At 37.2% G+C, this 25046-nt stretch overlaps 1 protein-coding gene across 5 annotated transcripts in view; it reads right to left on the reverse strand.

Moving 5' to 3' along the window:
• The window catches only part of GRID2 (glutamate ionotropic receptor delta type subunit 2), a 673340-nt gene that overhangs the window by 213232 nt on the left and 435062 nt on the right, over window positions 1–25046 (reverse strand). For all 5 annotated transcript variants that reach the window (XR_014851598.1, XM_085058012.1, XM_085058013.1 and 2 more), the window contains exon 5: window positions 85–138. Coding sequence is in view for 4 of the 5 variants with exons in the window: in XM_085058012.1 (XP_084914138.1) it covers window positions 85–138 (54 nt within the window). In the remaining variant the exon portion in view is untranslated. The remainder of the gene's footprint in view (window positions 1–84; window positions 139–25046) is intronic.

Consider the following 25046-nt stretch of genomic DNA (forward strand, 5'->3'; position numbering starts at 1 on the left):
GGCAAAGTGAGAATCAGCATGAATATTGTCAGTGAGCCTGAAAACAGGATTCATGGTTCACAGCGATGTTCACTTGACAGTTACCTCATTTATAATGATCCAGTGACAGTCAAAAGCAACCAAATTAGTCTCCACGACCTGAAATAGAGAACAAACCAGCCATCAGTCAGCTTGTTTGTGAAAGCTAGGGAAAAAATTAAATAGATGCTCTCTGCAAATAACAAAACCCAAAGCACATGCTCTCTAGGACTTTTGCTATTGAACTGAGGACAGAGAACCTTTAGCACCATTCTGCAGAAGTATTTGTGTTACTATTTGACTTGCCAATTAAGCTTGGAAAATACATTTCATTGCCGACATCACAGGAAAGAGTATGTTTCAGCTGATTGAAGAGAAAATGAAAACATTTTTGCCTTAGTATTGTGTGTTGGGAGGAAGCAACAGAGAGGAAGCAGAAAATGAATATCCAGTAACTTTTGTCAGATTTCTGCATTTTCTGTTTCTAAGGCCAATCCAGTGTATATCTACCCTGAAAACCTTTGAATTAAAGAAAAACAAAACAAACCCACACAAAGAAAACCCCACACCACAAGTGCTGGAGTTCACAGAAGGGCAAAGAGCAGGAAGGAAAGGGTTCTCCTGAGAAAGAGGGCTGTCACAGGCATGATGAATTATAGCCTGCCCCAGGTTCCATGCACAGAAGGTCTCTCATACTCCTCTAATACATCTTCTCCTTTCCTTTGTTAAAAATTATTCCAGGATCTGCCTCCATGCTGGACTGAACATGTGCTTCCTAACATCTTTCACTCAGTCCTTTCCCTCCTTGAATCCACTACACTTTTGTGGCAAGTAAAGTTTGAAACAAGTTCACAGTGGGAATGAAGAGGATAAAACCATACTTGTTCTGCTTTCATTAGGTTGGAAAGAAATCATCAACAAAGGGAGGCCAGAAACAAACCGGAAAAAGCTGAACAACCTTTTTTTTTTTTCCCCAAATAAAACTGAATTAGGATTAACATGGAAATAGTTTTAAACCTAAATTAATCCAATTTTATTTGTATAGTTACCATTCTCATCTTGATTCACGACTCAAAATGCTGGATACTTAAAACTGTATTGAATATCCCCTTAAAAAACCACAAGAAACCCCCAAAGAAAAAAAGAAACAAGTCTTGGAACTGACATTGTTTAAATGGTCAGTTAGATGGCTGGGCTCTTATTACTTGGACCATTGGCTTTTAATGGTGACCAACAGAAATAGCTCTTGCCAAGGGTGGTGGCGATTTACACTGCTCCATGTCCAAAGGAGAACAATTTACAACTGGCCACAAATCTTAACAGCATCAAAAAATTCACACTGATAGCCCTCATTATTAATTCAAAGGCTATTAGGATTGGGGCACTGTTTGTTTGGCAGAGTGATAGGCAAGATTAGAAATTCTGATCTGCAGAGACTTGGATGAGGGGAAAGCAAGAGCAGCAGAGTATGACTGACTCCTTATTAGAAACTCTCACAGCACTGCTAAGAAATGAGGGGGATTGAAAGCCATAGCTGCTAATGTGGGTCTGGAAATTTTCAATATCATTAGCAGTAGGAATCATGGTCCTTACTTTATGTGCAGCTCAGTGCCTAACAAAAACATGATATTTTGTTGTTTTGCTTTGACATTTTCTTGCATTCTCCACCGTAGGTGTTCACACATCACATCTAAAAGAATAGGCTAAAAACTGAGTAACTGTGATAGGAGGCAGCAAAACATACAGAGCCAGGATTCTTGAACTGAAGCATGGCTGTTCTAATCAGATTGCTCATAACAAACCATTTGGCATACAAACACATCCAGGAACCAAAAAGGTCAAAAAAGCACAGAATAGTAACCAAGTTCTCAATGGAGCATTTGCTCCTTATGTAAACTTCCAAAGCATAGAAAGTTTATCCCATTTACAACATAAGCTGTCATTTGGATTTTCCCATAAAACAGAACAAATCAAAGCCTTACTAAAGCAGGAACAATTCTGCTAGTCAAGCTACATACAGTTCTGCTGAAAGCAAGCAGAATTAAAAACAAACAAAAGAAAAAAAAGGCACCACAGTTGACATATTTTCTGATTTCTTGTCAGGTTCCTAGCAACCTTGTCCTTCCTAACTTTTGGCTGTGGGATATCCTGCTGGGAGCGTCTGCCCTGCTGTAACTGCTCTGCTCAAGATGAGGTCTCCTAAGGTTCCTGGGGCTCCAAGGCAATCTGCCAGAGCGACACCCTCGAGTCAAATCTGCCAGTGGTGGAGGGGAAATTACAATAACTACGTTCTACAAAGGGCTCCTGAGCTCTTTCTCTGCTTCCAAATGGCAGAGAATCCACAAAATGAAAATTCACATTTTCTGTTCCCTTCTTATTGACACGTTACAAGCAGGCAGGCTAATTTCTTCGCGCTTGAAGCTTCAGCTGATCAGATTTTATTGCACTGTATCTCCCATTAAAACTTTGGTTTCAGCTCATTTAGTTTCTCAATAAATATTTGGTTTGGAGTACCTACTTTGCCCAGATTCTCAGATTTCAAGAAGACAAATCCTTTTCTACAGAATATGGTTCTAAGTGTCACTGGTTTTATTAGGTACAGCTCACAGACCACTTAAGCCAGTCTCTGGAAGAGGCTGACTTGTCTCACAAGTCACAACCATTATTTCAAACAGCTCAGGGTACCTGTGACAGATTTACACACAATTTGCAAATAAAAAGATGAAATGCACCCATTTTTTAGTAACAGTTGAAACTCCTCAGCAGAAAGATCATGTTTTATCCGTTAAAGTTTATGTATTCATGATTCTACTTAAAATTAAAAACATTTTCAAAAAGCACGTGTCAAATTGAGATGAACTTGTAGTGCACTCAGCGACACTCAAACGAATATATTCTAAGTTTAGATGGGCTACAAATAGCCCCTGATTTAAAAATGCACTTTGCCTTTCAGTCTGCTGGAAGCTCCTTTTTGGCATTTCCCTCAGCCCATCTACCCAAAGCTTGTTCTAGTATTGACACTTGCTTAAAAAGATGACTGATATAGAAAATTGCTAGATTTTCTTTCTTTCTGTTCTTTTTTTAACATTTTATTTTATTTGATGAAACATAGATTTACATCTGAGCTGGGACTCAACATTAAGGGCATATTTTCATTCTTGGGTCATTCAGCCTTCTCTCTCACAAAACAGCTTCATTTCAGCAGCATCAAAATGCTGCATCTCAGTCTCTCCCTTCTTAACATCTCTTCTCTCAGCATGGCCTTTATTGCCATTAAATTGACTTTAAAGTTGGCAGTGCACATTCTGATTATTTCTCTAAGAATTGCAGGACACTATAATGTTATCATCGCCATTAGTAACCTTCCCATATTTTCCAGTTATTGTGCTCCTTACATTTTTCTGTGTAGATGAATGCACATCACTGTTTTACAGAAAATAAATGAATGTAATGTGATGTAAACCTTCAGTTTTGATGCTTGAGGGAAAAAGTCGCTCAATCTTAAAGTTTCTTCAAATGGTAAGAGTAGTCACATGCATAACCTCACAGTCAGATTATCTCCATCCGCAGCTCTCAAGCACCAGTTTACAAGTACCAGACTATAATAAATCAGTTTAAAAAAACCCAAAACTATCTAAAGTCAGCAGCAACACAACCTAGATCCTATTACTCATCAATACAGCAGTCATTACTTGCACACAGCTGGCCTTTCCAGCCATGACACAATGTTCCAGAATGCCCTTGTCTATCTACTGCATTTGCCATTCTCTTTACTTTAAAAAGCCAGTGCATTTTCACTCAGAAGGAATGATAACAAATAAGATTAAAGTGAAAAAAACTGAAAGAGAGCATGACTGGCTCTGTTTAAAACTGACCATAACCTAAATAGCACAGCTTCAGCAGAAGTACTTAATGCAGTTGTGCAGCAGGTTTCTATGCCTAACATGCTCACAATGATAAAGTGAGTATTTGTTATCTGAGTGATGATCTTTTTCTGGTTGAAATTCATATCTGCATGCATATGAAGTGAGCCACCATGAACTGGTGTTCTGTGCCAGGGAAAAATGAATGTAGAGAATAATGCTTGCCAGCGCGTAAGGGCAGTAATGAAAAACAAACCTGAAATCCTCTTTTTTAGAAGCAATATAACAACTTGATTGGGATGTGTAGGAGGCTGGGGATTCAAGACCTCAAGCGTTTGAATACAATGCAAGTTTCAGATTCATCCACTGGTTCTGCTGGCTCTGTGACAGGAAGCAGTGTTCTCTCCCAGAAGGTAAGGGACAGATTGGAAATTTCCATACAAGACAGAAGGTAAGTGAACCTATTGTTTATGCAGCTCACCTCTTAAGCTAAAACTGAGGAAAACTAGAGTGTGAATTCGTAATGAGGGCTGAACGCCAAAATTCTACACAGATATTAAATGGAGGAGAGTTGACACTTCCCAAAACAAAGAAAACCATGTAGGTATTTGACAAATTCTCATTTCACACTTCCTCTAGGGGAAATCATACAAGCTGTGGGTTAGTAAACACACAAAGCCATAGGTTAATGCAGAAAGCTCTGAAGCTAAGCAGAGCTGCTATCTGGGAGAGCATTAGGAGAAAATGTCATATATCCCTACCCTGTTCTTGCTGCTCCTTGAGGCATTCAAGACACCTTTGGAGTAAGACACTGAAATAGTCTTTGGTCTAAGCAAAGACAGCTGCCTTTGTGCTTCTAAATATAAGTCGCTTTCTTAACTGTGATGAATGGGATTATCAGTAGCTAAAGGAAGCAGAATTTATTAAGTCTGTACAGACTGTTGTGCAGCTCAGATTGTATTTATTTACTAAAAGAGGAAATACTTGAAAGAATCTCCCCCAAAAATGTATTTTGTGCTTTTGAGGTGCCATTTCTGCTATGCCATTAAGTACCTGCACTGTGCAGGAACATTTATTTGCAGAACTCCAGGGTGAACTGGGGAGCTGTGTTTCAGTCTAATGCCTAAAGCCACTGACCCCTTCCCATCTAAGACAAATAAATAGGTGTCAGAGAACAAGCAGAGGACAGCCTATTAACCAACTCCTTCAGAGAACTATTCTGAATTCAGCATTTTTTCATCTACAGACTGTTGGTATTCAATTATTTATAATGCCATATCACATAATTCTCCATTACTAAGATTCAAAGCAGCAAGTTAGCAGGCAAGCTGTGAAATAGACTTTATGAAATCATGGAAAAACTGAAAAAGGAAATCACTATCTACTCACTCAGCCTCTTCCCAGACTGAGAGTTCACACTTGAAAACATTGTCATTAGTTGCACAAATCCTGCAGCAAAGGATATAGCCTGTCAAGTATGCAGTGCCATTCATGCAATGTCATAGAAATCCACAGCAAAGGATACAAAAGATCATTCTTAACATCTTTGTAACTTTAGAAATGTGTTCATGTCAAACTCCAGCAGTTCTCCTAACACCCCATTAAAATAAATCAAACTTATGCTTCATGAGGAAGGTGTTCCACTTAGTGAAACACGGATGCCATTGAACTGAGGAGCACGAACATGGATGAAACGGAAACTAATTTTCTTTTTCTATAGAATTCAACTACACAGTGAGGGAGATTTAGCAGAGAGCACAAAAACGCTGCCAAGATGACAAGTGATGAGCAAGGACAAATCATCTGTCATTGGCAGTAACTCCAGAACTTCTGAATCTATGGAAGAGCTTGACAATTTATCATAACTATTTCTATTGTTCACACTCAAACCTTCAAATGGCCTAAATACAAGACATTCTACAGCAAATAAAGCAGTTGTAGGGCCAGCATGCAAGCTTTTCCCACGTGCAGTAGTAAGCAAGAAAGAAAAAAGTCTTCTTGACAAAAAAGGACAAGTAATTTAATGGAAAATGACATCAAAAATTATGTACATCACTTCTTTCTTATAGCTATGAGCCCACAAGTGTGGGCAAAAATTGAAAGACACAGCTCAGAGCCCTTAAAAAGGAAACAGGAAAATCATTCTCAATTTTCAAAATTCAGCTCCACACATATGCAACTAGTCAGACAAGCCTTGCAAACACCTAAGCGAGCAGTAATGCTGCATGTAAGCAAAGATCCTTACAGGATGAGGCCATCTCAATTATCTCCTGGTTGAAACACAGAGAGCTCCTGGGCTCCTGTTTTACCTTTGCTACAGATGGGGCTGTTCCGTGACAAGGCACCCAGAGACCATGACTCCTTTCTCAACATGTTGAAGGAAAGTGTCTCGAGCTAGAGCTTGCCTTCCTGTGAAATTTCTGCCTCACCAGGAGCTGCAATATTGACTGTGGATCTCTTTGTGCTGGACCACCACAGAGCAAACCACATTCTTCATTTGATTTTTTTCCACAAAAGCCAGAAGATGGCATTGCATATTCCATAGTTCTGGGAACAGCTGATATTGGAATAATTTAGAAAGTGATTTGGAGAGTTAGTTTTCCCAAGAGTTGAGCTGGGACACCAACTTCCTTAACCTTTCCCAAACATTGTCTGCCTACAATATGTCCAGTTGATGTGGCTTCGCAATCTGAACTGCACTCTTCCAGCTGGAAGACAGATAAAATACCTTAATCCAATCCCTCTAGATTTGCTGTCCATGCCTTTTCATAAACCAGCCTCTTGGAGTCACCACTTCTGTTCTGTAGGTGAACATGTCTTAACCTAATTTTCTTCCCCAGAGGCACAGCAATGTGCTGATTACTGAGATATGATAAAAACCAGGCTTCCACTATGCCCATGTGAAACAGGAAGCCACACCCATCCAACCCAACCCTCCTTGCTCCCCACATCCAAAAAAAGAAAACCCAACACAAAAAACAATGAAACCAAGCAAACAGAAGATGTCAGAGTCCATTTCTTAACATGAACTTTAACTAGAGAGATGTGATTTGATTAGTTTGAGCAGCTAGAGCACTCTCCAATAGCTCCTCAAGGACAGGTATGTAAAGCAAAATAAGAAAGGTAAAGACTATTAAATAGCTAACATACAGGTAGTCCTAAGAAAGGTAGGTGCTAAACTGAAGAGTACCTTCACTGATCTGACAGGTAAAAGCATGGAGTTGGACTATTTAATATATTGTACTATATTAAACTCTACAGGACTTTTTTGTGGAGGTCCTCAGGTTTGTTTGTTTTTACTTTTTTGCCTTCTAGCTCTTAGTTCCTTAAACCACCACCATTTTATCAGGCTATTTGCACCATTTCTTCCTGCTGGTGCCACAGTGAGTTCTTTCTGTGTCGCCACTCTTAGCCTTTGAGCTTCTCAGTAGGGAGATCAGTTGTTGATTTATAAAGCTCATTCTTACGCACCAGGAACTAAAGCTCATAAAAATATCTCTTCACCAAAGGCAATATTTTTGCAATGTAATTTAATCTCTATCCACTTCTCCTCTTGAGAGAGGAAAAAACCCAGACTAGACGTGGCAATACTGTTTTTATTCTTCTGTACCCTCACCTCTTTCTGGGATTCCTTTCCTTGAGGTTCCTTCTAAACAAAAAAAAAAAAAAAAGCAAAAAACAAACAAACAAAAAACCCCAAAAGCAAAAACACATTTGGTGAAACCTGATAGAGACATTTACCAAGGATTAGAAAGCAAGTTTCTACACCACTTTGGGGAGGAGGGGAGAAATTGTCTTCTAGTCTCGTCCTAGGGATGGGTGATATGGCTGACATGATTTCCTTTTCTTGCCTCATATAGATGCACTTCTTTTAAAAATATATAAGTAGTTGAAGCTCTTGATCAGTTTTCCACTTTTTCAGATTTATTTCTAAAGATGATACTTTTAAACTCAAAGTATTAAGTTATTTCACTGAATAATTAGTTCTATATTGACTTGGCTTGCCATCATAACTACATGTGAAACAAGTCAAGCTTCAGGGAACACTTATACCTTCTGTCCTAAGATTTTAAGAGATGGAGCCTGTTAAGTACAGAAATAAGCCCCATGCTAAAGAAAAGACAACAGTTAAATATTCAATAAAAGTAAATAAAGACAGCATTAATACTCCAGTGAGTTTGACCACAGGCTTGTACAGAGAACATAAAATAAAACCACATTCTGTCTGGTAGAAATGGCCATTTTAAATGATTCATTTCCTTAATCACTGAGAAAAGCTAAAAATGTTTATTTTATAGGCATCTAAATCCATGCATCTTGCTGAGGTCAGCCTGCCGGACTGAGGTTTAAACAAAAAAAACTATAAGTAATTTATATATCTTTTATTTTAAGGATTACTTTATTCTTCAGTTAGTTTTCTTACTTCCAAACATATGCTTTGATTTATATTCAGATTATCCTCGTGACAAGTGTTCTTAATATCCAGTCTGGAAAAATGCAAAAACCAAACCAAAAAAAACCCAAAAAACCAAAACCCACAGATTTTTTTTCTCCACAAGTTCTGAAATCACTTGGCTTTAACTCAGACTCATGAGCACATTCTGCCACCTGCACCACAAGAGTTGCAAGAAAGCAGAATAATAGTATTCTAACAATATTTTTCTAATGAACAATAATATACCTTCCACCTAGAAACTATTTATTTCTAAGTAAAAAAGTGACTCAAACCATCACGGAAATGCAGAAATTCAGATTCATTACTGTTGAGTGGTTGCCTGTACCTGCCTTTCTTGTTAAGAACTAAATTTTGTTTACAGTGATATTACTAAATTGATCCCTGATGATCTCTTGTTCTCCATGTGCTTTTTGTCTGGGGTTTTTTTAAATGAATTCTACTTGAAAATCTAAGCAGAAAACTTGAGTATTTAGGTTGGACTGGGTCTTTGAATCAAAGTGTTTCTCATCAACTTTGAAGGTGAAAAACCAAACTCAAGAAGCATAAATCTACGCTAAAATATCAAAATTTCCTCATCATTATGGATGAAGAGCTGGAGTCAGAGACTTCTTCCAACTGTGGCGTTTGGTTTAAACCCCTCACCATCTCCTACACGCAGACATATTCAGGAGCTACCCTTTTAGTGAACTCACTCTAGATTGAAGGCTGTTGACAAGTCCTCCAAAAGATGGAAAATAATTGCCTTGCTAATTTTGACACCTTTGCAACTGCCTTCACCAAGGCCAGAATCTCTCCACAACAGTGAAAGTCAGGGATTAATGAAGCTTTGTCACAGATTTACACTTACTCTATCTGCACATGGAAATTATTTTTCTAAGCATAATAAAAGATTTAGTTCCTACTTTTAACCTGTTGCAGACTTTATGGGCAGCAGCTGATTTATTCCAAGACTTACTGATATGAAGAAAGCTTTCAACCTCTTAATGTGACATGAGAAGCTTAGTCAGTCATTAACTTGATGCTTTAACTTGTAGAGGAAAAACGAATGCCAGATTGACAATGGATCTTTCCTAATGTCTGCTTTTGGTAATTAGGCTGCTACTGAAGAGAGCTTTGCAGGCTACAAAAAATAGAGATGATAAAGTGGTATCTGTCATAATTTCAATGTATGCCTCTTTTTTAACTCATATAAAAATATGCAAATTCATATTTACTCCCTCTTTAAACATATACATAGTGTTTCTAAGTGAGAATCATGATTAAACAAAGTTACCACTTTAGTAAGGCAGTGAACAGTTAAGACTGAGGAAAAATACACTTGCAAGGCACAAGATTCCTTCCCAGTGTGCATTACTATCAGTTGACTGCACTCAGCAAAAGGAAAATTGATTAAAATAAAACTTGTAAAGAATAAAATAAAACATGGAAAGGTTGCATTTTAAATAACCTTTCATTTCTCATTCATACTTGATTTTATACTACAGTACTCCTACAGATTGAAATACTGTTACTTTTTCCTTACACCAGTTTAAATTAAATGAATATTTAATTACTATGGAAATCACTTTCAGAAAGAGGGTGAAAAATATGGGCTTTGAGGAAAAACTTGAGGTTTTGAAATGGAGAAGAGTAATAGCAGAATAGTGTGCCTGCTATTATATATATATATTAGAAGGCTACTTGGTAGTGTGAACAATGACTTTTAGACTGCTATTGCTTAAAAGCAAGCAAACAGAAAAAACAAAGACTAAACACCAGTTTTCATAATAGCAACCATTTTCTATAAAAAAGCTTCCTGTCCAATCCAGGTACCAGCAACCCAAATTAATAAAACTAAAAATGCAGATTAAATTTAAACTAGTTACTTTGGCCCATTCTTGATTATTTTTTGATATTAAATGTGTGTGCTGTTGATTTTAAAGGTTTGAAAGAATTAAAAGAACTATAAACATATAGATTGAATTTATATCTTCAAACTGAAAACAAAAGGCTTTTTTCACCTTTTCCACTTTTTTGTCCAAGAATATCACGTGAACACTTTAGGACCAGACTCTCGGAATTACTCAACATCCATAAGTTAGTCAGATTTTCCTCAACAGCAGCTGCAGGATACTGAGTGACTTTGAAAACTTGCCCATTCCATTCAGGTTTTTAAATACAAGTTGAGTGCCTTGAAAATCCAGCCCTGATTATGCTGGCAGCATGTTGTTTATTTTATTAGTGATACAGAAATTGGTTTCAACTCCTTTTGCATCTGTTAGTAAAGTCAAGATTTAGTCTGACTGCATATCAGGGAAAATGTTAAACTTCATACTCTACAGAATAAAACAGTGCTGCTCTTTTTTCTTCTTTGCTGTCTGCCTTGAAAGTAATTTTTGCCAAGCATCAGACTGACATCACTGAAACAGAAAGTATTTCATTTTCCTATCACAGGCATTATTAACAAAGGTCACCGTTGGAATGACAAAACATCACTAAAGCAATCAGCTCTTTTTGCTCTTCAGCTTCATGGCGGTGCCTCTCCTGTCATTTCACATCTCTGTAGAGAACAACAGTGGCAGAGGTTCAGGAGAGAGAGCCCCCATTTCTGGCTTGCACATAAACTTAGCATTCAGCTCCTCTCCAAGAGTGCACGCTGAAAGCATTTTTTTTGGTAATAGGAGTTCAAGAATCAGGAGCAGTTTGATAGAGTTCTAACTGGCTGCAGGCTTGACACTCCCTATGAAAAACATCCTCTCCAAAGCACATGTACAAAGACAAAATCTGTTCTAAACATATTGAAAACATTCTATTCACCAAATTGCAATATCAAATGTGAAGAGCAGTGGCTATTTTTGCTTCTGTGCTTCACAAGAGATGAACAAAATGGATCACTCTTACTAAAGGTCCAAAGGCATTGCAAGCCCAGAAGATCTACCCATGGAATTGCTGTGTCTTACAGAAGGCATGGAACAAAACAGCAGCCTTTTCTCATGATGGTTCTAAATTTTCCTAATAAAGTACATTTACATTTTGGGAAATTCTGCTATTAGTTCTGAAAGTAGTTCAACCAGTCAACTACATGAACCTAGGCCATAATTCAATGATTTTTAATATTACCATATAATTTTTTTGATAAGCAGTGTCTGTCCTAACATCAACCATACAACACAGTTCACATTCATTTTTTCAACAAAAATGTGCTGGCCAAATCTGTTTGCAGACATTCAATTTGAAATCCTTCATATATGCCACTAAGGGTTATTAAAAACTAATTTTCAAGGTGAATACAAAGTACCTTCTGTATTACCACACTTCTCTAGCTGCTAACGGTTAAGCTAACAGAAATATGACAACTCAGCAGGAAATGATACAGGTTAAATTACATTCCAGCTCTATAAAGAAAGAAAATATATGTTTTTCATCATTGTTTGATGCGGGTTTAAAAGCTGGTTCCACAAAGTAATTGCATCTGGGTCGAAAGAGTCCAAGCAGCATCTATCCCACAGACACTGGAGATACAAACATGCCAAAATTACAGGCTAAAGCACACCTGAAGCACAGCTGCAGCTGGGAGATCAGATCAGCTCTAAAATGGGACAGATACTAACAGATTGAAAAGAACTTTATCACTGAAAAAATAGCACTAGAAGCCAATATGTGTTCAATTACAGAAAAAGATAAAACTTTCTAGTGTGTTATAAAACTTTCATCAAGTATGTTATTCTGAACCACTTCGGGTTTGTTATCAGAAACAAGACACAGAGGAATTGCAGGATAGGCAAATGTTGCAATCATAAAAAATACAGAAAACTAGCAGCATTTAACATGCCCAGTGTAATTTGAGCCATTCTGTGCAGTTCTTTAATAATTTATAGGGATTAAGTTGCAAAGAATTGTTTCTCAAATTTTCATTGTGGAACAGTTGCCCGTTTCTTTTGGCTTAGTGAACAAAGAAGCTTAAATTAGATCCTTGCTATCATGTTTTAAAAATAAATTGGAAAGCTTTGATGGAGAAAAGTGAAAAGAGTGGAAGAACTTTAAGAGGATTTGAGCATTCCAGAAAAGGAAAAATGGAATGCACTTTGTTAAAAGTACAATTAGTTCTGCATTTTAAGTTTGTGAAAGCAACTATAGCCTTAGCAAAATGAGCTATATAAAAAAATGAAGGCCTTTTTAAGTTTTGTAAAAAGTATTGAAGACCATTGTATCTAAGCCCTTTTTACAACTTTATTTTTTAAAATGGAAAATAAGCCAAAACCATAATGGCAATTTTTTTTTGTTGTTTTTTATTCAGATAGATAAACAGCAGTAACTTGACTCATGGTAACAATCCCTCTAAAGTTGGTGAGATTACTCAGCTGATGAAATAAGTCATGTGAGAAAATAAGTCATTCGTATAAGAGATTATTGGCAGAGGTACCTCGATGTAAATTACGAAGGACACATTGCAGTGTCGTAATTTTTCCAGCAACATATTTCTTTTTCCCACAGGTACTGTCAAACATCTTTTTACCTTTAAGCACTGCATTTTTGTAGCATTCTTTCAATCATCTTTTTGACCAACCTGAATCAGAACCAGTGATATATCTCTCCTATCTGACTATTAATATTATGGGCACGTGGTCTTTGCTTTTTGACGGTGATAGAAGCAAACTGACAGAACCAATATCCAGACAATCCTTGAAGTGATACATGAGCTTTACACAAGAATGATCAACAAGATAGAGCGCTATTCTCCCCAGACTGATTGATAGGAAAAACAAGTTGGCTATAAGGCTGTATTTTCAGCTGGAAGCAAGTACATCAGAAGTCCTCTGTGGGCCCCCATGTAAACAAAGTACAAAGCTTATCCAGACAGAAGAATAAATAAAAAGGAGCAAAGGCAAAAAGAAAAAGGGTTATAACAATATAGGAAGGTAATTTTTTGCTCTATTATGCAGCAAGTAGGAGAGATACAGATCTGTCATGAAGACCTAAGCAAAATTCTGAATGTGTGAACATAATTATGGCCCATAAGAAGTCAAAGTAAATCCTAATCTACCTGAGACAGACAGGCTGGCACAGCTCAGCAGAGCTGTGTCAAATGTCAGGTGACTTCCTGAGCCATTTCCAAAGCTGAGTCAGGGACAGGAAGGGGAAAAATCCTTTCCATGTAGCCCAGCCTGGAACCTCCCACCTGTGTGTGAGAAGGGAATGTGATTGCTGCACACTGCCATGCAATTAAACCCAACTGCTTAGACACTGCTAAATACCTGCACCTGACTGCATTTCTACAGCTGCTTTTAGGGCTCACTGCACTTTCTCTGTGCTTTATATATGGCACTGCCTACTCTGGGGAAGGACACTTATGTCCTCATCAGCCCCACATCTCTACCTGCAGTCACTATGTTTTCTCCTCTGCCAATGCCTCGTTTGATCTCCATCCCCAAAGCACCATCAGGATGAGAAAAAACCTTTCAGAGGCAGAGCAGAACTGCACCAGCAGAGCCCTTGCTGGGATATTTTACTGCTTTTCCTGAGTATTCCTCTCCAATGTTTTTCAACAGTAGGAGGCCATCTCTGTGGCTGTCACAGCAAGAGGAGATAGTGACATTGTGATGCATTTGATCCCATGTCTTGCCACTTGCAGTGGCACTGCCTTTGAATCACATCTTTTTATGGTGCTTCTTCTTATGTGCACACTAAGAATTTTGTCTAGAGGAGTCAGGAGAATAATTTAAAAAATGTAAAAATGTAAAAAATCTGAAGTAAAATCTGCAATCATCCAGAAACTCAGAGAAGGGAAAGGAAGGGACTTCTACAGTTTTGTATTAATGTTCATGAGCGACAGATACAGATTAAAGCTCAGTGTGAGAGACAAGAGCTCTAAGGAATCATGAGAAATTCATGTTCAGATCATTTTCTGCACTGGCATCCTGCAAACATATTAAAAACCTTCATTACTGCAGTGTCTGATGCTTGCAACCTAGGCTACAAAACTGCAGCTGTCTGAAAACTAAACAAAATGAGCTTCTTTTCCTCTCATCCTACAACCCCCAGGTTTTGCAGTTTGTGTATACATATATGCATGCACTACAAATTTATTCCTATTTGTTTCATCTACCATGTCTCATCTTATACACTGCCAGCTTTTCCTGAGAGATCAGAGATGTATCTCCGTACATGTGAAAATGTCCTCCGCATGAGTTATAGTCCAGCCCTTAAATTTATTTCCCAAACCAGGCATTTCACAGGATCCTGCAAAAGAGAAAATTTTCTTCCTAAGCATCACAGAAAATTCATTCTACTGAAGAAGATTCTTTGATCCATGACCCACTGCACACGATAACATGACTTCAAAATGGAAGAGAGGCCATCAAAATTGCTTAATGTGTATCTATTTCACTCTCCCCTGAGCAAAAGAAGATAAAAGCAGAGCAATACCATGTTTCTGTCAAAATAGGAATCTTCCTGGATGTATGTTACAATAGCTAATAGATGGATTTTTTTTTTTTTTTACGTTTATGGCAATAAAAGACATTTTTATCACTGTAGTTCTGCACTTGTATGATGTTTAACAATGGCATCCTGGTACATGACTGAGCAACAACTGAAACAAATGGGCTACCTTCTCTAGCAAGAAGTTATCACTGTTTTTATGGTTATAATTTGACATTGTAAAGAAATTGCTATAATTTTGCCTTTACTTTGAGAACAAATGCAACAAAAAAATTGGAATTAAATATACAGTCAAAAATCTCAACCCCAAAATCAAGTTTGATCTAAGTGTAGCTAGGATTAGAGTTATCATGACAGGAACTACTGCTTTGGTTCAGTGTGAAAAGGGATACATGGAAAAGAAAGAAGAGTCATAGTCCTTCACCTGATAAAATTAAAATAAGAATTGTCATCTTGGAATATTTCATGTTCTAAGCACAAAACCTCTTTTTGGAGGAAACAGGCTTTTCATTATGTTCCATTTGCAGTATTCCCTCATACACACACCAAGGCCTCCCACAGCTGTGTTTCTCTTGTTCAAAGGACATTTAAAGTACAAATGCATTTGGCATCACCTAGTTGAAAAAAAAGGCCTCCTTTGGAGGTCTCTGAGCTTTGTTCAGCATGTGGGAATGTATGCTTGTTTTTTGGCAACTGCATCTGCATTCAGGCAGATGAAGGCATTGAAAAGGCAAATCAGACCTGTAAGTGGCAGAATCTACAAGTAGAAATATTGTGATCACTTTTTTTTTTTGATGCTTTTCCTCTGCTCCTAGGGAGAAGTGGAAAACACAGGGAGATGCCAACACCATAAATGGGTAAGAGGAAGGAGGCTGTGTGGCTCTACCTTCCTTTCCTGGAGCAGGTAATATTGAAAGGGACAATTATGAAATGTGTGCTAAAACAGTTACATAGAAGATAATGTAACAGGGAATTTTTAAAATAATTTTTAATATAGTTTCATCCTCAACGGGCTTCTGGTCCTAGATTCAGTTCAACACTTCTGTAGCTGAGTTGGTGGGTGCATGTGAGCACTAAAACAGCACTCAAACCTTATTAATGCTGAGTGAACACTGTCTGAGGCCTGTTTACATCAGAGCAAGTTTTGTTCTTAGACTGTGCCTACAAAAGCACTAAATCAGATAATAAAGTGGCAAATACTGACACAATTGTAACACATTTTACTTCACTTTAATTTGAAAACTTCCTTTATAAACTCAAGCACATTAATTAGCTCTAAGTTTGCCATCTCTGCTGTATAAGCATGCAGGAAACCTGAAGAGATCCATAAGAAAAAGGGCAAGGAGGAAAATGACCACAGAGTCACCACACTGCCTCTGGATTAAATGGACACACTAATAAAGCCAAGAGCTGTTCTGTATAAGCACTGCTGAAATACCATTATCCAGTATCTGTAGCAAGTGCCACTAACTACAGATATGAAATAACACTTCAAAAATATATCTGCTTTTAGAAAAGGGACCTATAAAATGAAGCAAAAGGGACATCCTCCTAAAGGGAAGGAAATCACAGGAAAATTCAGTGGATACTGAATTGCAGAGCATTGAGACTCAGGCAACAAAAAACCTCAGAGAGAAGAATAATTTGCAGTTTACACCTACTTGGCTCATTTCACATTGTGTTTCAGTCTCACTATGGGAACACAAATCTTTTAAAACTGCACCTTCTTTGTCAACCCTCTGTCTCCCCCTTTGCTCAAAATGATGATATGAATACAATAGAAAAAGGATACATGATCATATTAAATTTGGTCCCAAATTACATCCCTTATAAAGATGATTTTACAAAGCTTTTATTTACACTAAAAAAAAGATGTTGTTTCCATGACAGCACAAAAAACCTAGTGAAAGGAGTTTCTATTATGTTTATTATTTATGACAGTGTCCAAAACTTATAAGTGAAGGATCTATGTTGGTTAGTTAGATAATGAAGCCACTATAAACCGATTTAGCTTTTGTCCTTAAATAATTCAGAAAGCTGCTGTGTAATGTTCATTTAATCATTACAATAGTACCATGCTGTAAAATAGGTCCAATAAATGAATATTTTCCCATCTCAGCTTCTGCTTTCCCCAAAAAGATCTAAGTTTGCAGCCCTTTGCCAATTTATACATGTTGATCTTTGACACCTAGCTTTTTTCATATGTTGTTAATATAAGATTTTTTATTTATTTAATATTTTCAAAAGTAGATGCAAGAAAATACTTCCCTTAAAGCTCTATTTGCTTCCTCAGTCCTAAAGGTAGAAACAAAGTTTTATCTACAGCCTCAGGACCTCTGACCCTACTTGATGTGGTGGCAGCTGTTTTCAGCCAATTGCTGTTATTTGCCAGTGCTCTCACTTCATTTCCAGAATAACAGGATGATATTAGGGATTTATTAGGGCAGAAGCACAACTTACCCATGGGAATGAAGCAAGTGTCTCTGAAATAATGATGTAGAGATACTTTTTCAAGTAATCTTATAAAAAACTGTTTCAGTGTGAAGGACTCTTGTCTACCCTTGCTTTGGCAACAGTGCTATTTCCCCATTCTGAGAAACTCACCTTCCCTATGCTATTGTGTCTTTTCTTCATAGATAAATATCAGTGCAAATGACTAAGGACAGAGGGGACTACAATGAATTAATTTCTTAAAGTGTCTCTGGCTCTGTAATTAAGGCAGGTAAAGCATGTAACAAATACTGACAAAGAAAAGTGAGACTCTCCTAAGCTTATTTTAAATCAATAAATAAAAAACAACCCTAGTCATACACATCCCCACGTGACCCTGTCTCATTTTATTAAGTTTGTGCTTTTTCACACTTTATCCAGTTTCATGGAGAAGGCACCAAATTCATGTGGTCCAATGCATTGAAACTAATGATGGTACAACGTTACCCCTCCCCACCTTCCCATAAAAAATAATTAAAACAATTAAAACTTATATTTAAGTGAGATCACCTGTAAGTGCTACAGTGAAGAAGGCAGCTTTCTTTCAGTGACCACAATTAGCCTGAAGTTAAGACCCTAAATCGAGTATAATATTCCCTGTGAAGCATTTCTCCATAAGAGCTGAAACTGGATGTGAACTTTGAATTCACAAATTAGCAAACTCTCTGGCTCATGTGGGAAGTTACACATCAGAGCCCAGAACAGTATCAGCACAGTAGTTCAAATCTTACAAAATAAATCAAGATTACACCTTCTCCTTCTGAGGATATTAATCACTGATGGAACATGGCTTGGGAGACACAAGAACAGAGGTTTGGGCATGAGATGCATTAAGACCTGATTCACTTCAAGTTATTCCATCTTTCCTATTCAATCAGTTCCTGTGCTAAACAAAGTCCTTGGGGTGAAGCATTTACAGTTAATTATGGAACTGGTATAATTTGTCTTGCTTTCAAATTAACAATTTATCATAGTGACAAATTAATTTCCCTTTTTTTTTTTCCCAGCATATTAGCACATCAACCACAGTGGCTAGCTTCATTTCACTCCCATTATTAAGACAGTTTTTCCTTTTAATTTATACAAAGCATGAAATTTTACAACCAGATCTAAAACTCAGCTGTGAATAACTTACTGAGAAAATTTTACACTTCAAATACAAAATGTGCTACAGACATAAATGTAACCAAGACTAAGCCACTGTACATAGTCATGGTGATGAAACCATTAACTTTTTGGATAATAGGTTTTTTTATTTACTTCTTTCTCAGTTTCTACTTTCATACAACACTAATGATTCCAAAAAACAGACAATCAACAGATCTAATAAAATGTTTCATTATGATTCTCATTCCCCTTAAAATCTGTAGTGTTCACTATTCATGAAAAAAAATCACAAGAAAAATATCAGAGAAGTATCTACTATGCAGTGAAGTATCTAATATAGCCCAACTAAATATTAATGAAGATATTAATGATAATATGTTTGCTGATACAATCATGTGAATATGTTGTCAGAATCTGCTCATAGGCAGTATTTATTATGGTCCTGCAAAACTATTTTTGAAGAAGTGCTTTTTTTTTACAAACCAAAGTATTATGTTTCTAGGTAATATAGAGAAACTGAGCTTTTCCCAGGATAAATCATAATGATTTAATCTTAATTTTATAGTATGCTTTTGAAGAAAACTTTTTATTGTTGGGGAAAAAAAAGTAGCTCTGCATATATAGATGCATTTTATGCTAATCAGTATATTTTCTGTGTTCTTGCAGCAGAAATGGAAAAAAGTCATAAGAATAAAAAAATAATTGAATGAAGAACTTTTTGAATGAATCACAAAAACTAAATCTCACACGCACCCATATATCCTTCTGTTCCAGAGTCTGTCTTGCACCATAAGCCAAATGAGTTGAACACAGATTCCTGTATTCCATATACTATACTAAACCTGCCCTATAGTTTCACTGAATATATAGTTACACTGAATTCTCATGACAATTGAAAAATCTTCATATAAGAATATATTATTGGCAGAGTTTACTTTTCCCCTTCTGACATTTTAAATCAAGAAGAGAAGACAGCAAGGACAGACATCTCTCTTTGCCCAAAGCATGAAACAAAAGTCTAATAATTAGTCTATTAACATTAGACTAATTTAAATTAATAATAGACTATTAAACATTAATCTAATAATTACATATAATGACTTTTGGTTTTGCCTGCTCTCTCTTTTACATCTACAAGCCCCTCTTGCTTCTAAGCCCCTCTCTTATTTCCTCCAGCCAGCATGCTGCATTTTCATGTCAAATTATATATATATATCCAAAATGAAAGTTCCATAACATCTTTAACACATGTAAGCTTTCAAATGACATCTTAAATGAAACTACATTCAAAATGAAAAAATAGTGTGATATAAACACTCAGTTCCTCAGCCACAGGCAAGAATATGTTGCACTGTGCTCATTTACCTGCATGCAAAACATCTAAACTTCCAGTAACAAAGCACTTGGAAAACATTACAGGTATGATCAGCACACTCTCCAATTACCAAGTCCCTTGCACCCTCAGCTAGCCTAAACAAAATCAAATATGAAAACCCAGAAAAGAGGAAACAAAGCAACAGCTGCCAAGAAAGCAAGATATGAGACATCTGTGACACTGACCAACCAAAAAGGACGAGGACCAGCTTCCACTTTTATTATCTACTCACATGCAATGTTCGTTAATAAACAACAATATTGTTAGATAGTCCACAGTGACACATATTTCTCTATTTATGGAGATGATTACCAACTGCTAGATGCCTTTAATCACTGCAGCAATGCTCTCCCTCCACCTCAGAGCTGATGTTAGAAACAGGCAAGCAGGGGAAGCTCAAGAGAGGAGATGAGCATAATTGTGTGGCACCTCAAAGCTACCCCTTGCACCTTCCAACCTTTGCTCTTTTCCTTACTATTTTCTATCAGTTTTCCTTACTGTGCTTTTCCTGAACTCCAGCTCAGCATAAAATCTCATTACCAAAATGTCAAGGCAATAACCGTATCTTTATCTCTCTTCTTCCATTATTTTCCCCTTCAAAATATATACACACAGAAAATGTTATTATGGCTTTATTGTTTTAGGTAATTAATAGCTCCAGTTCAGGGTGGGAATCAATTATGCTCATATTCTCTAGAGCATTCTGGAGAGCTCACAGTCCATATTAACATACAATGTGTGTTACCAATTCTATATCAAATGGAGTTGGTATTTAGTGGAGAAATATGGAAAGAATAGAATGGCTACTATGAGGTTACTTACAAATCCTAAACCTTATCTATATAATAGCAGGTACAATTCCAATGCTTAAATGTAAATTTACTTGATGGACTAGACAATTATGAAAACTGATTTCTTGTGCTTTGCCTCAGACACAGCACCACTTGCTAAAAGCCTGTAACAAATTGTTTCGGTTTTTTTTCAGGAGAAATGACAGTTCTGGTGGTCAGTGGAAAGTTATTATTCCTCACACACAGACATACACTGCTGATTGCAATTCATTGTGTATTTACATATAGTCCCAATCTTTCTGCAATACTGCTAAGTGACAATTCTGAAATGGGGAGGATCCCACCTGGCTGCTCTGTCACAGTAACAGCACCTGCCCATGAACCCACTCTGCTCACCTGAGTGAAAGACCCTCCTACAGTGCTGAGCCCTCATCCTATTTTGGTGAACAGGCACAAAAACTGATTCAGGTTTAAAATGATCACAGAACTCTTTGTGTGCAATTTCTAAGCAATCATTCCTTGTTACAGTGGATTTTTACACCCTTTCCCTATACAAGAGGTGCTTGCAGATCAGCAGGCAGAGACTGCATTGATCAAAGAGTAAAAGCCCAAGTCAGTATATATAGATCTACACCATACACAAAGTCACATCAACTTCTACTGTTCCCTGAACACATAGCACTGTGAAAAGTGGAGTACATCAAAAGCAGGAATCCAGTAATAGGTAAGTCTGTGCACCTGTAATAAGTGACAGCTTCTTCATGTATTTATACCACAGTTTTTTGAGCTGAAACAAGAAACAGAATATGGCCAATTTTGTGACCATGAGTCAGCTGTCCAGACATCAAGAATGAAATCTTTTCAGATGTTTTTCTCCCTTTCTTTTATTCAAGTAATGGATATGTCCCCAAATTCCCTCCAAAACAGGTTGCCTCACTAAGTACAAGGAACTCGTTTACAATTCTGCTTTGAAATACACTGAAACACCTTTGTTAGTGAAACATCTCTGCTGCCTAGTGAACAAAGACAAAACCCCTACACCAGGGACAAGCTGTTAATGAGGAGTAGCAATACTATTTTTCTGGCTTGCTTTACATGTTATAGACAGAGGACAAGTCCCTTCATGCTTTGAAAATGACAGAATAAGCGTTACCTCTCAGAGTAAGGCAAAGAGCCAGCGTGCCAAACCTGTCATCCCTTATTAAAAATAAAAACCAAACCCAACTAAGTAAATAAATTAGGGTTAAGTCTGAAGAATCTAAATTTTTATTCCAAGACAAGCTTGCTGTGTTGAGATTGAAACACTGCTCTGTGCCAGACTACCTACCTCCAAGTTGTTTAAACAGTCCGAGTTGGCACCACCACCCCCAACTCCAAATATCAGGGTCAAAAATGCTGCTCCTGAAGGTCTAGCCAGCAGCACTGTAATGTGGAAAAAGAACAAAATCCCCCAGTGGTCCATTTCTACTTTCAAACCCATATTTTCCTTTTCTTCACCCACAAAAAAGGAACCACTGCTGGCCCTCCAGTGCAAAACCTCTGGTGTGTGGCTCTACCCTTCTGTGTGCTGTGACACTCTGGGAAATGTGGCCTTCCCTCGAGAGGGCAAGGGGGAATGAAGTCACCAAAACCTGCAGACTCTACTGCCTGCTCTCAGCACTGTTTGTATTTTCCAAGAATCAAATGTTGCATCAAATTCATTACGCAAAATGACAGCTGAGCAACTGAGCATCTCCTTTCTCTTCACTGAGTTAATAGCATCAGACACCAAAGCCACTGCAGAGCACAGCCTGCTTGGTGACTGATTTCAGTCTCTTGCTTTAGACATTACTTATATTTTTAAGGTTTAAAGGCTGTCACAGTGCAGAGACTATGCCATTCTTTGCATTTTGAATTGAACTTAAAGTTGGCAGTAAATTAAGTAAAAGGACAGGGAGAGGATGTTGAAAATTACCTGTTGTCAAAAGCCTCAGAATAACAATAACCCCTTCCATTTAAAAAAAAAAATAAACACACAAACCAAGAAAAAACCAAAACCCACACACCTGCACATTTGTTTTAAAACACTTTTTTCATTTTCTGTTATGATCTTTAGAGATCATACACATCTTGTAGCCTTATTCTCTCAGCTGACACATTCCTAATGAGGCTGCTGAAACAATCCACATTAAAGCTAAATTTTTTTTGAGATGCCAGGAAAACAAACAGAACTGCAACCTGGGGATAAAAATAGGTCATACAACTTCAAGAGACCAGAAAAATTTCTACCTCTAATGTATGTTTATGAAAATTCACCTTAATTCCCATTCTCTCCTACCTCTTTTTAGTACACTGTTTGAATCATAAATGCCAGCAAGACGCAAAATGACTACTCCAAGAAACAAGGAGGAATCCTCGTACCAACAGTGATTTCTTTGACTTCCCTGACTAGGTAATTAACATTTCTTCTGAATATCCATAGGCTCTGTCCAGAAGAGTGTCTAAGAGGAGAGAGTTTAAAATAAACAATGGCAGAGCTGCTGTAACACCAGTTAATAAGGAGCCTTGAAGCCTAAATGTGAACAATTCCCACAGTCTGCTGTTGGAGTTTAGAGTGATTTAGAGAGATTTCTAGGACCTTCTATTATTAAAAACCATAAGCTATTAGAATTTTGAAGAAAATAATAGCAAACAAAAACTTTTAAAGGGTTTATTCTGTTTAATTTTTTGACACTTGTTTAAACTCTGCCTTAAGGACAGGGCACCTCAGAAGCTCTGTTTCCTGGCCAGTTTAAAGCAGCTGTCAAAGTCTGTTCCCATATTCCCATGAACTTCAGTTCACTAAGTCCTAGCTTTTGCAGTGAAAGCAAGCTGGGAAGAACTTTTATAAAATGCTTAGAAAGCTGAGTGGAAAAAGCTCCAGGATTTTAGAAAGGAGACCAGTGTCAGAAGGAAAGAAGCAGTTTAGCAGCACAAGTACTAGCCATAAATGATAAGAAGAGGAAGACAGTTATTTAAAAAGTAGTATTTAGAGAATGTTAAGGAAAGTTTCAAACTGACTTTTAAGCTTTCATATAGGATGAGATATTTTCATGTACACTACACTGATAAAGTTGGTTTATGTACAGGCATTAGTTTCTCATATGTTCTAAGACTCAAATTTGTTTCCACAGCCAAAGTCCTAAAGTCACCTAAAATTAAAGTTTCTTGCAGTTTAAGATAAGCTGACCCAGTTCAATGTAATGAAATAGCCAACCATGAACAAAAGTGAGTTCCCTGAAAATAAAAAGTAGTGTAATTACACCTCAAATTTTACTAATAATGGGTTCTATATTTTTATAAAAATCACAACAGATACTATCTCTCAGCACAGCTCCAACAGTTAAGCCCATGATATGTCATTGTCTTTGGTTTCATTAGAAACCTTTGCTTTCCAGGAGAATTAATTTTTAACTGAATAAAACATTCTACTCCAAGTGGAAAAGTGGATGGTAGAGCAATCATTCTGGAACAGCTTTTCTGGAACAGCAGTATAGATTGAAAAATCATCATTTGGCTTTCATATAAAGTAGTGCACTACCTTTCCCTCTTACATTTTCACTCTCAACTGAGTGAAAATATGGAATAGGAAAGTAAAACTAAGCAGAGTGTCATGAGACATCAATGACAGAAGGTAAAAACACAGAACGTGCCTGTCAGAGGTATTTCTCAGCTTTAACTACAGCTATTCAAATAGATATGAAAGAAGAGGAAAATAAAAGAGAAGACAAGAAAGAGCTCTGTATGGTTTTGACAAATCCCAGAGCATTCTTATGTCAATCAGACACAAACTCGGAATGGTGAAAAGGACACTTCAGGAGCTTTTGCCTTTACTTTACTGAGCTGATGTCCTGGGAGAGAGAGTGAGCTGTGGAGAGCACATGGATTGGTGTGCTGAGCAAAATATCCCAGGACAGTACCTTAGTTCTGTCAGGCACAATGTCATTATATAGCTCATAGATGTTTGACTATTTAGATCTGAAGTAGATATCTTGCTTGTCCACTTTTGTATGTTTTTTCCCCAGAGCTGAATCCAGAATTTTTCCAAGAAAAAAGAAACAAAACCCCCAAAATTACCAAACCCCCCTCTGCTCTCCCCACCCTAATCATAATATAGAATTTCCAAAGGAACAGTAAGAAATCAACCATATGTAACAAGGATCATGGCCTGAGAACAATGGTAAAATCAGAGTGCTCATTTCCTAAAGGTAATACTCCTTTGCATCACTATTTAAGAGGGTGGCTACATTTTCTGATTAGGCTCTGAATGTTTTCCACAAAGTTCCACTAGTCAAGTATTTCAAAGTGATTCACTTCTACTCTCTCATGAGGTAGAGAGTATACCAATTTTAATTTCTGCTGATATTTTCATGCCAAGCCTTGCCAGTTTCTGGGTAATAAATTTTAGCCATTGCTTAGCTTGGGTGCTTGAAGTGTAGCCAGAAGATCTCGGAGGAAGATGCATTAATTTTGACATTTCTCACTCAAGAATCTGACAACAAAATAGT

This window comes from Lichenostomus cassidix, chromosome 4 (genome assembly GCF_008360975.1).
Source record: "Lichenostomus cassidix isolate B80296 chromosome 4, HeHo_3.0, whole genome shotgun sequence".
Taxonomy (NCBI): Eukaryota; Metazoa; Chordata; class Aves; order Passeriformes; family Meliphagidae; genus Lichenostomus; species Lichenostomus cassidix.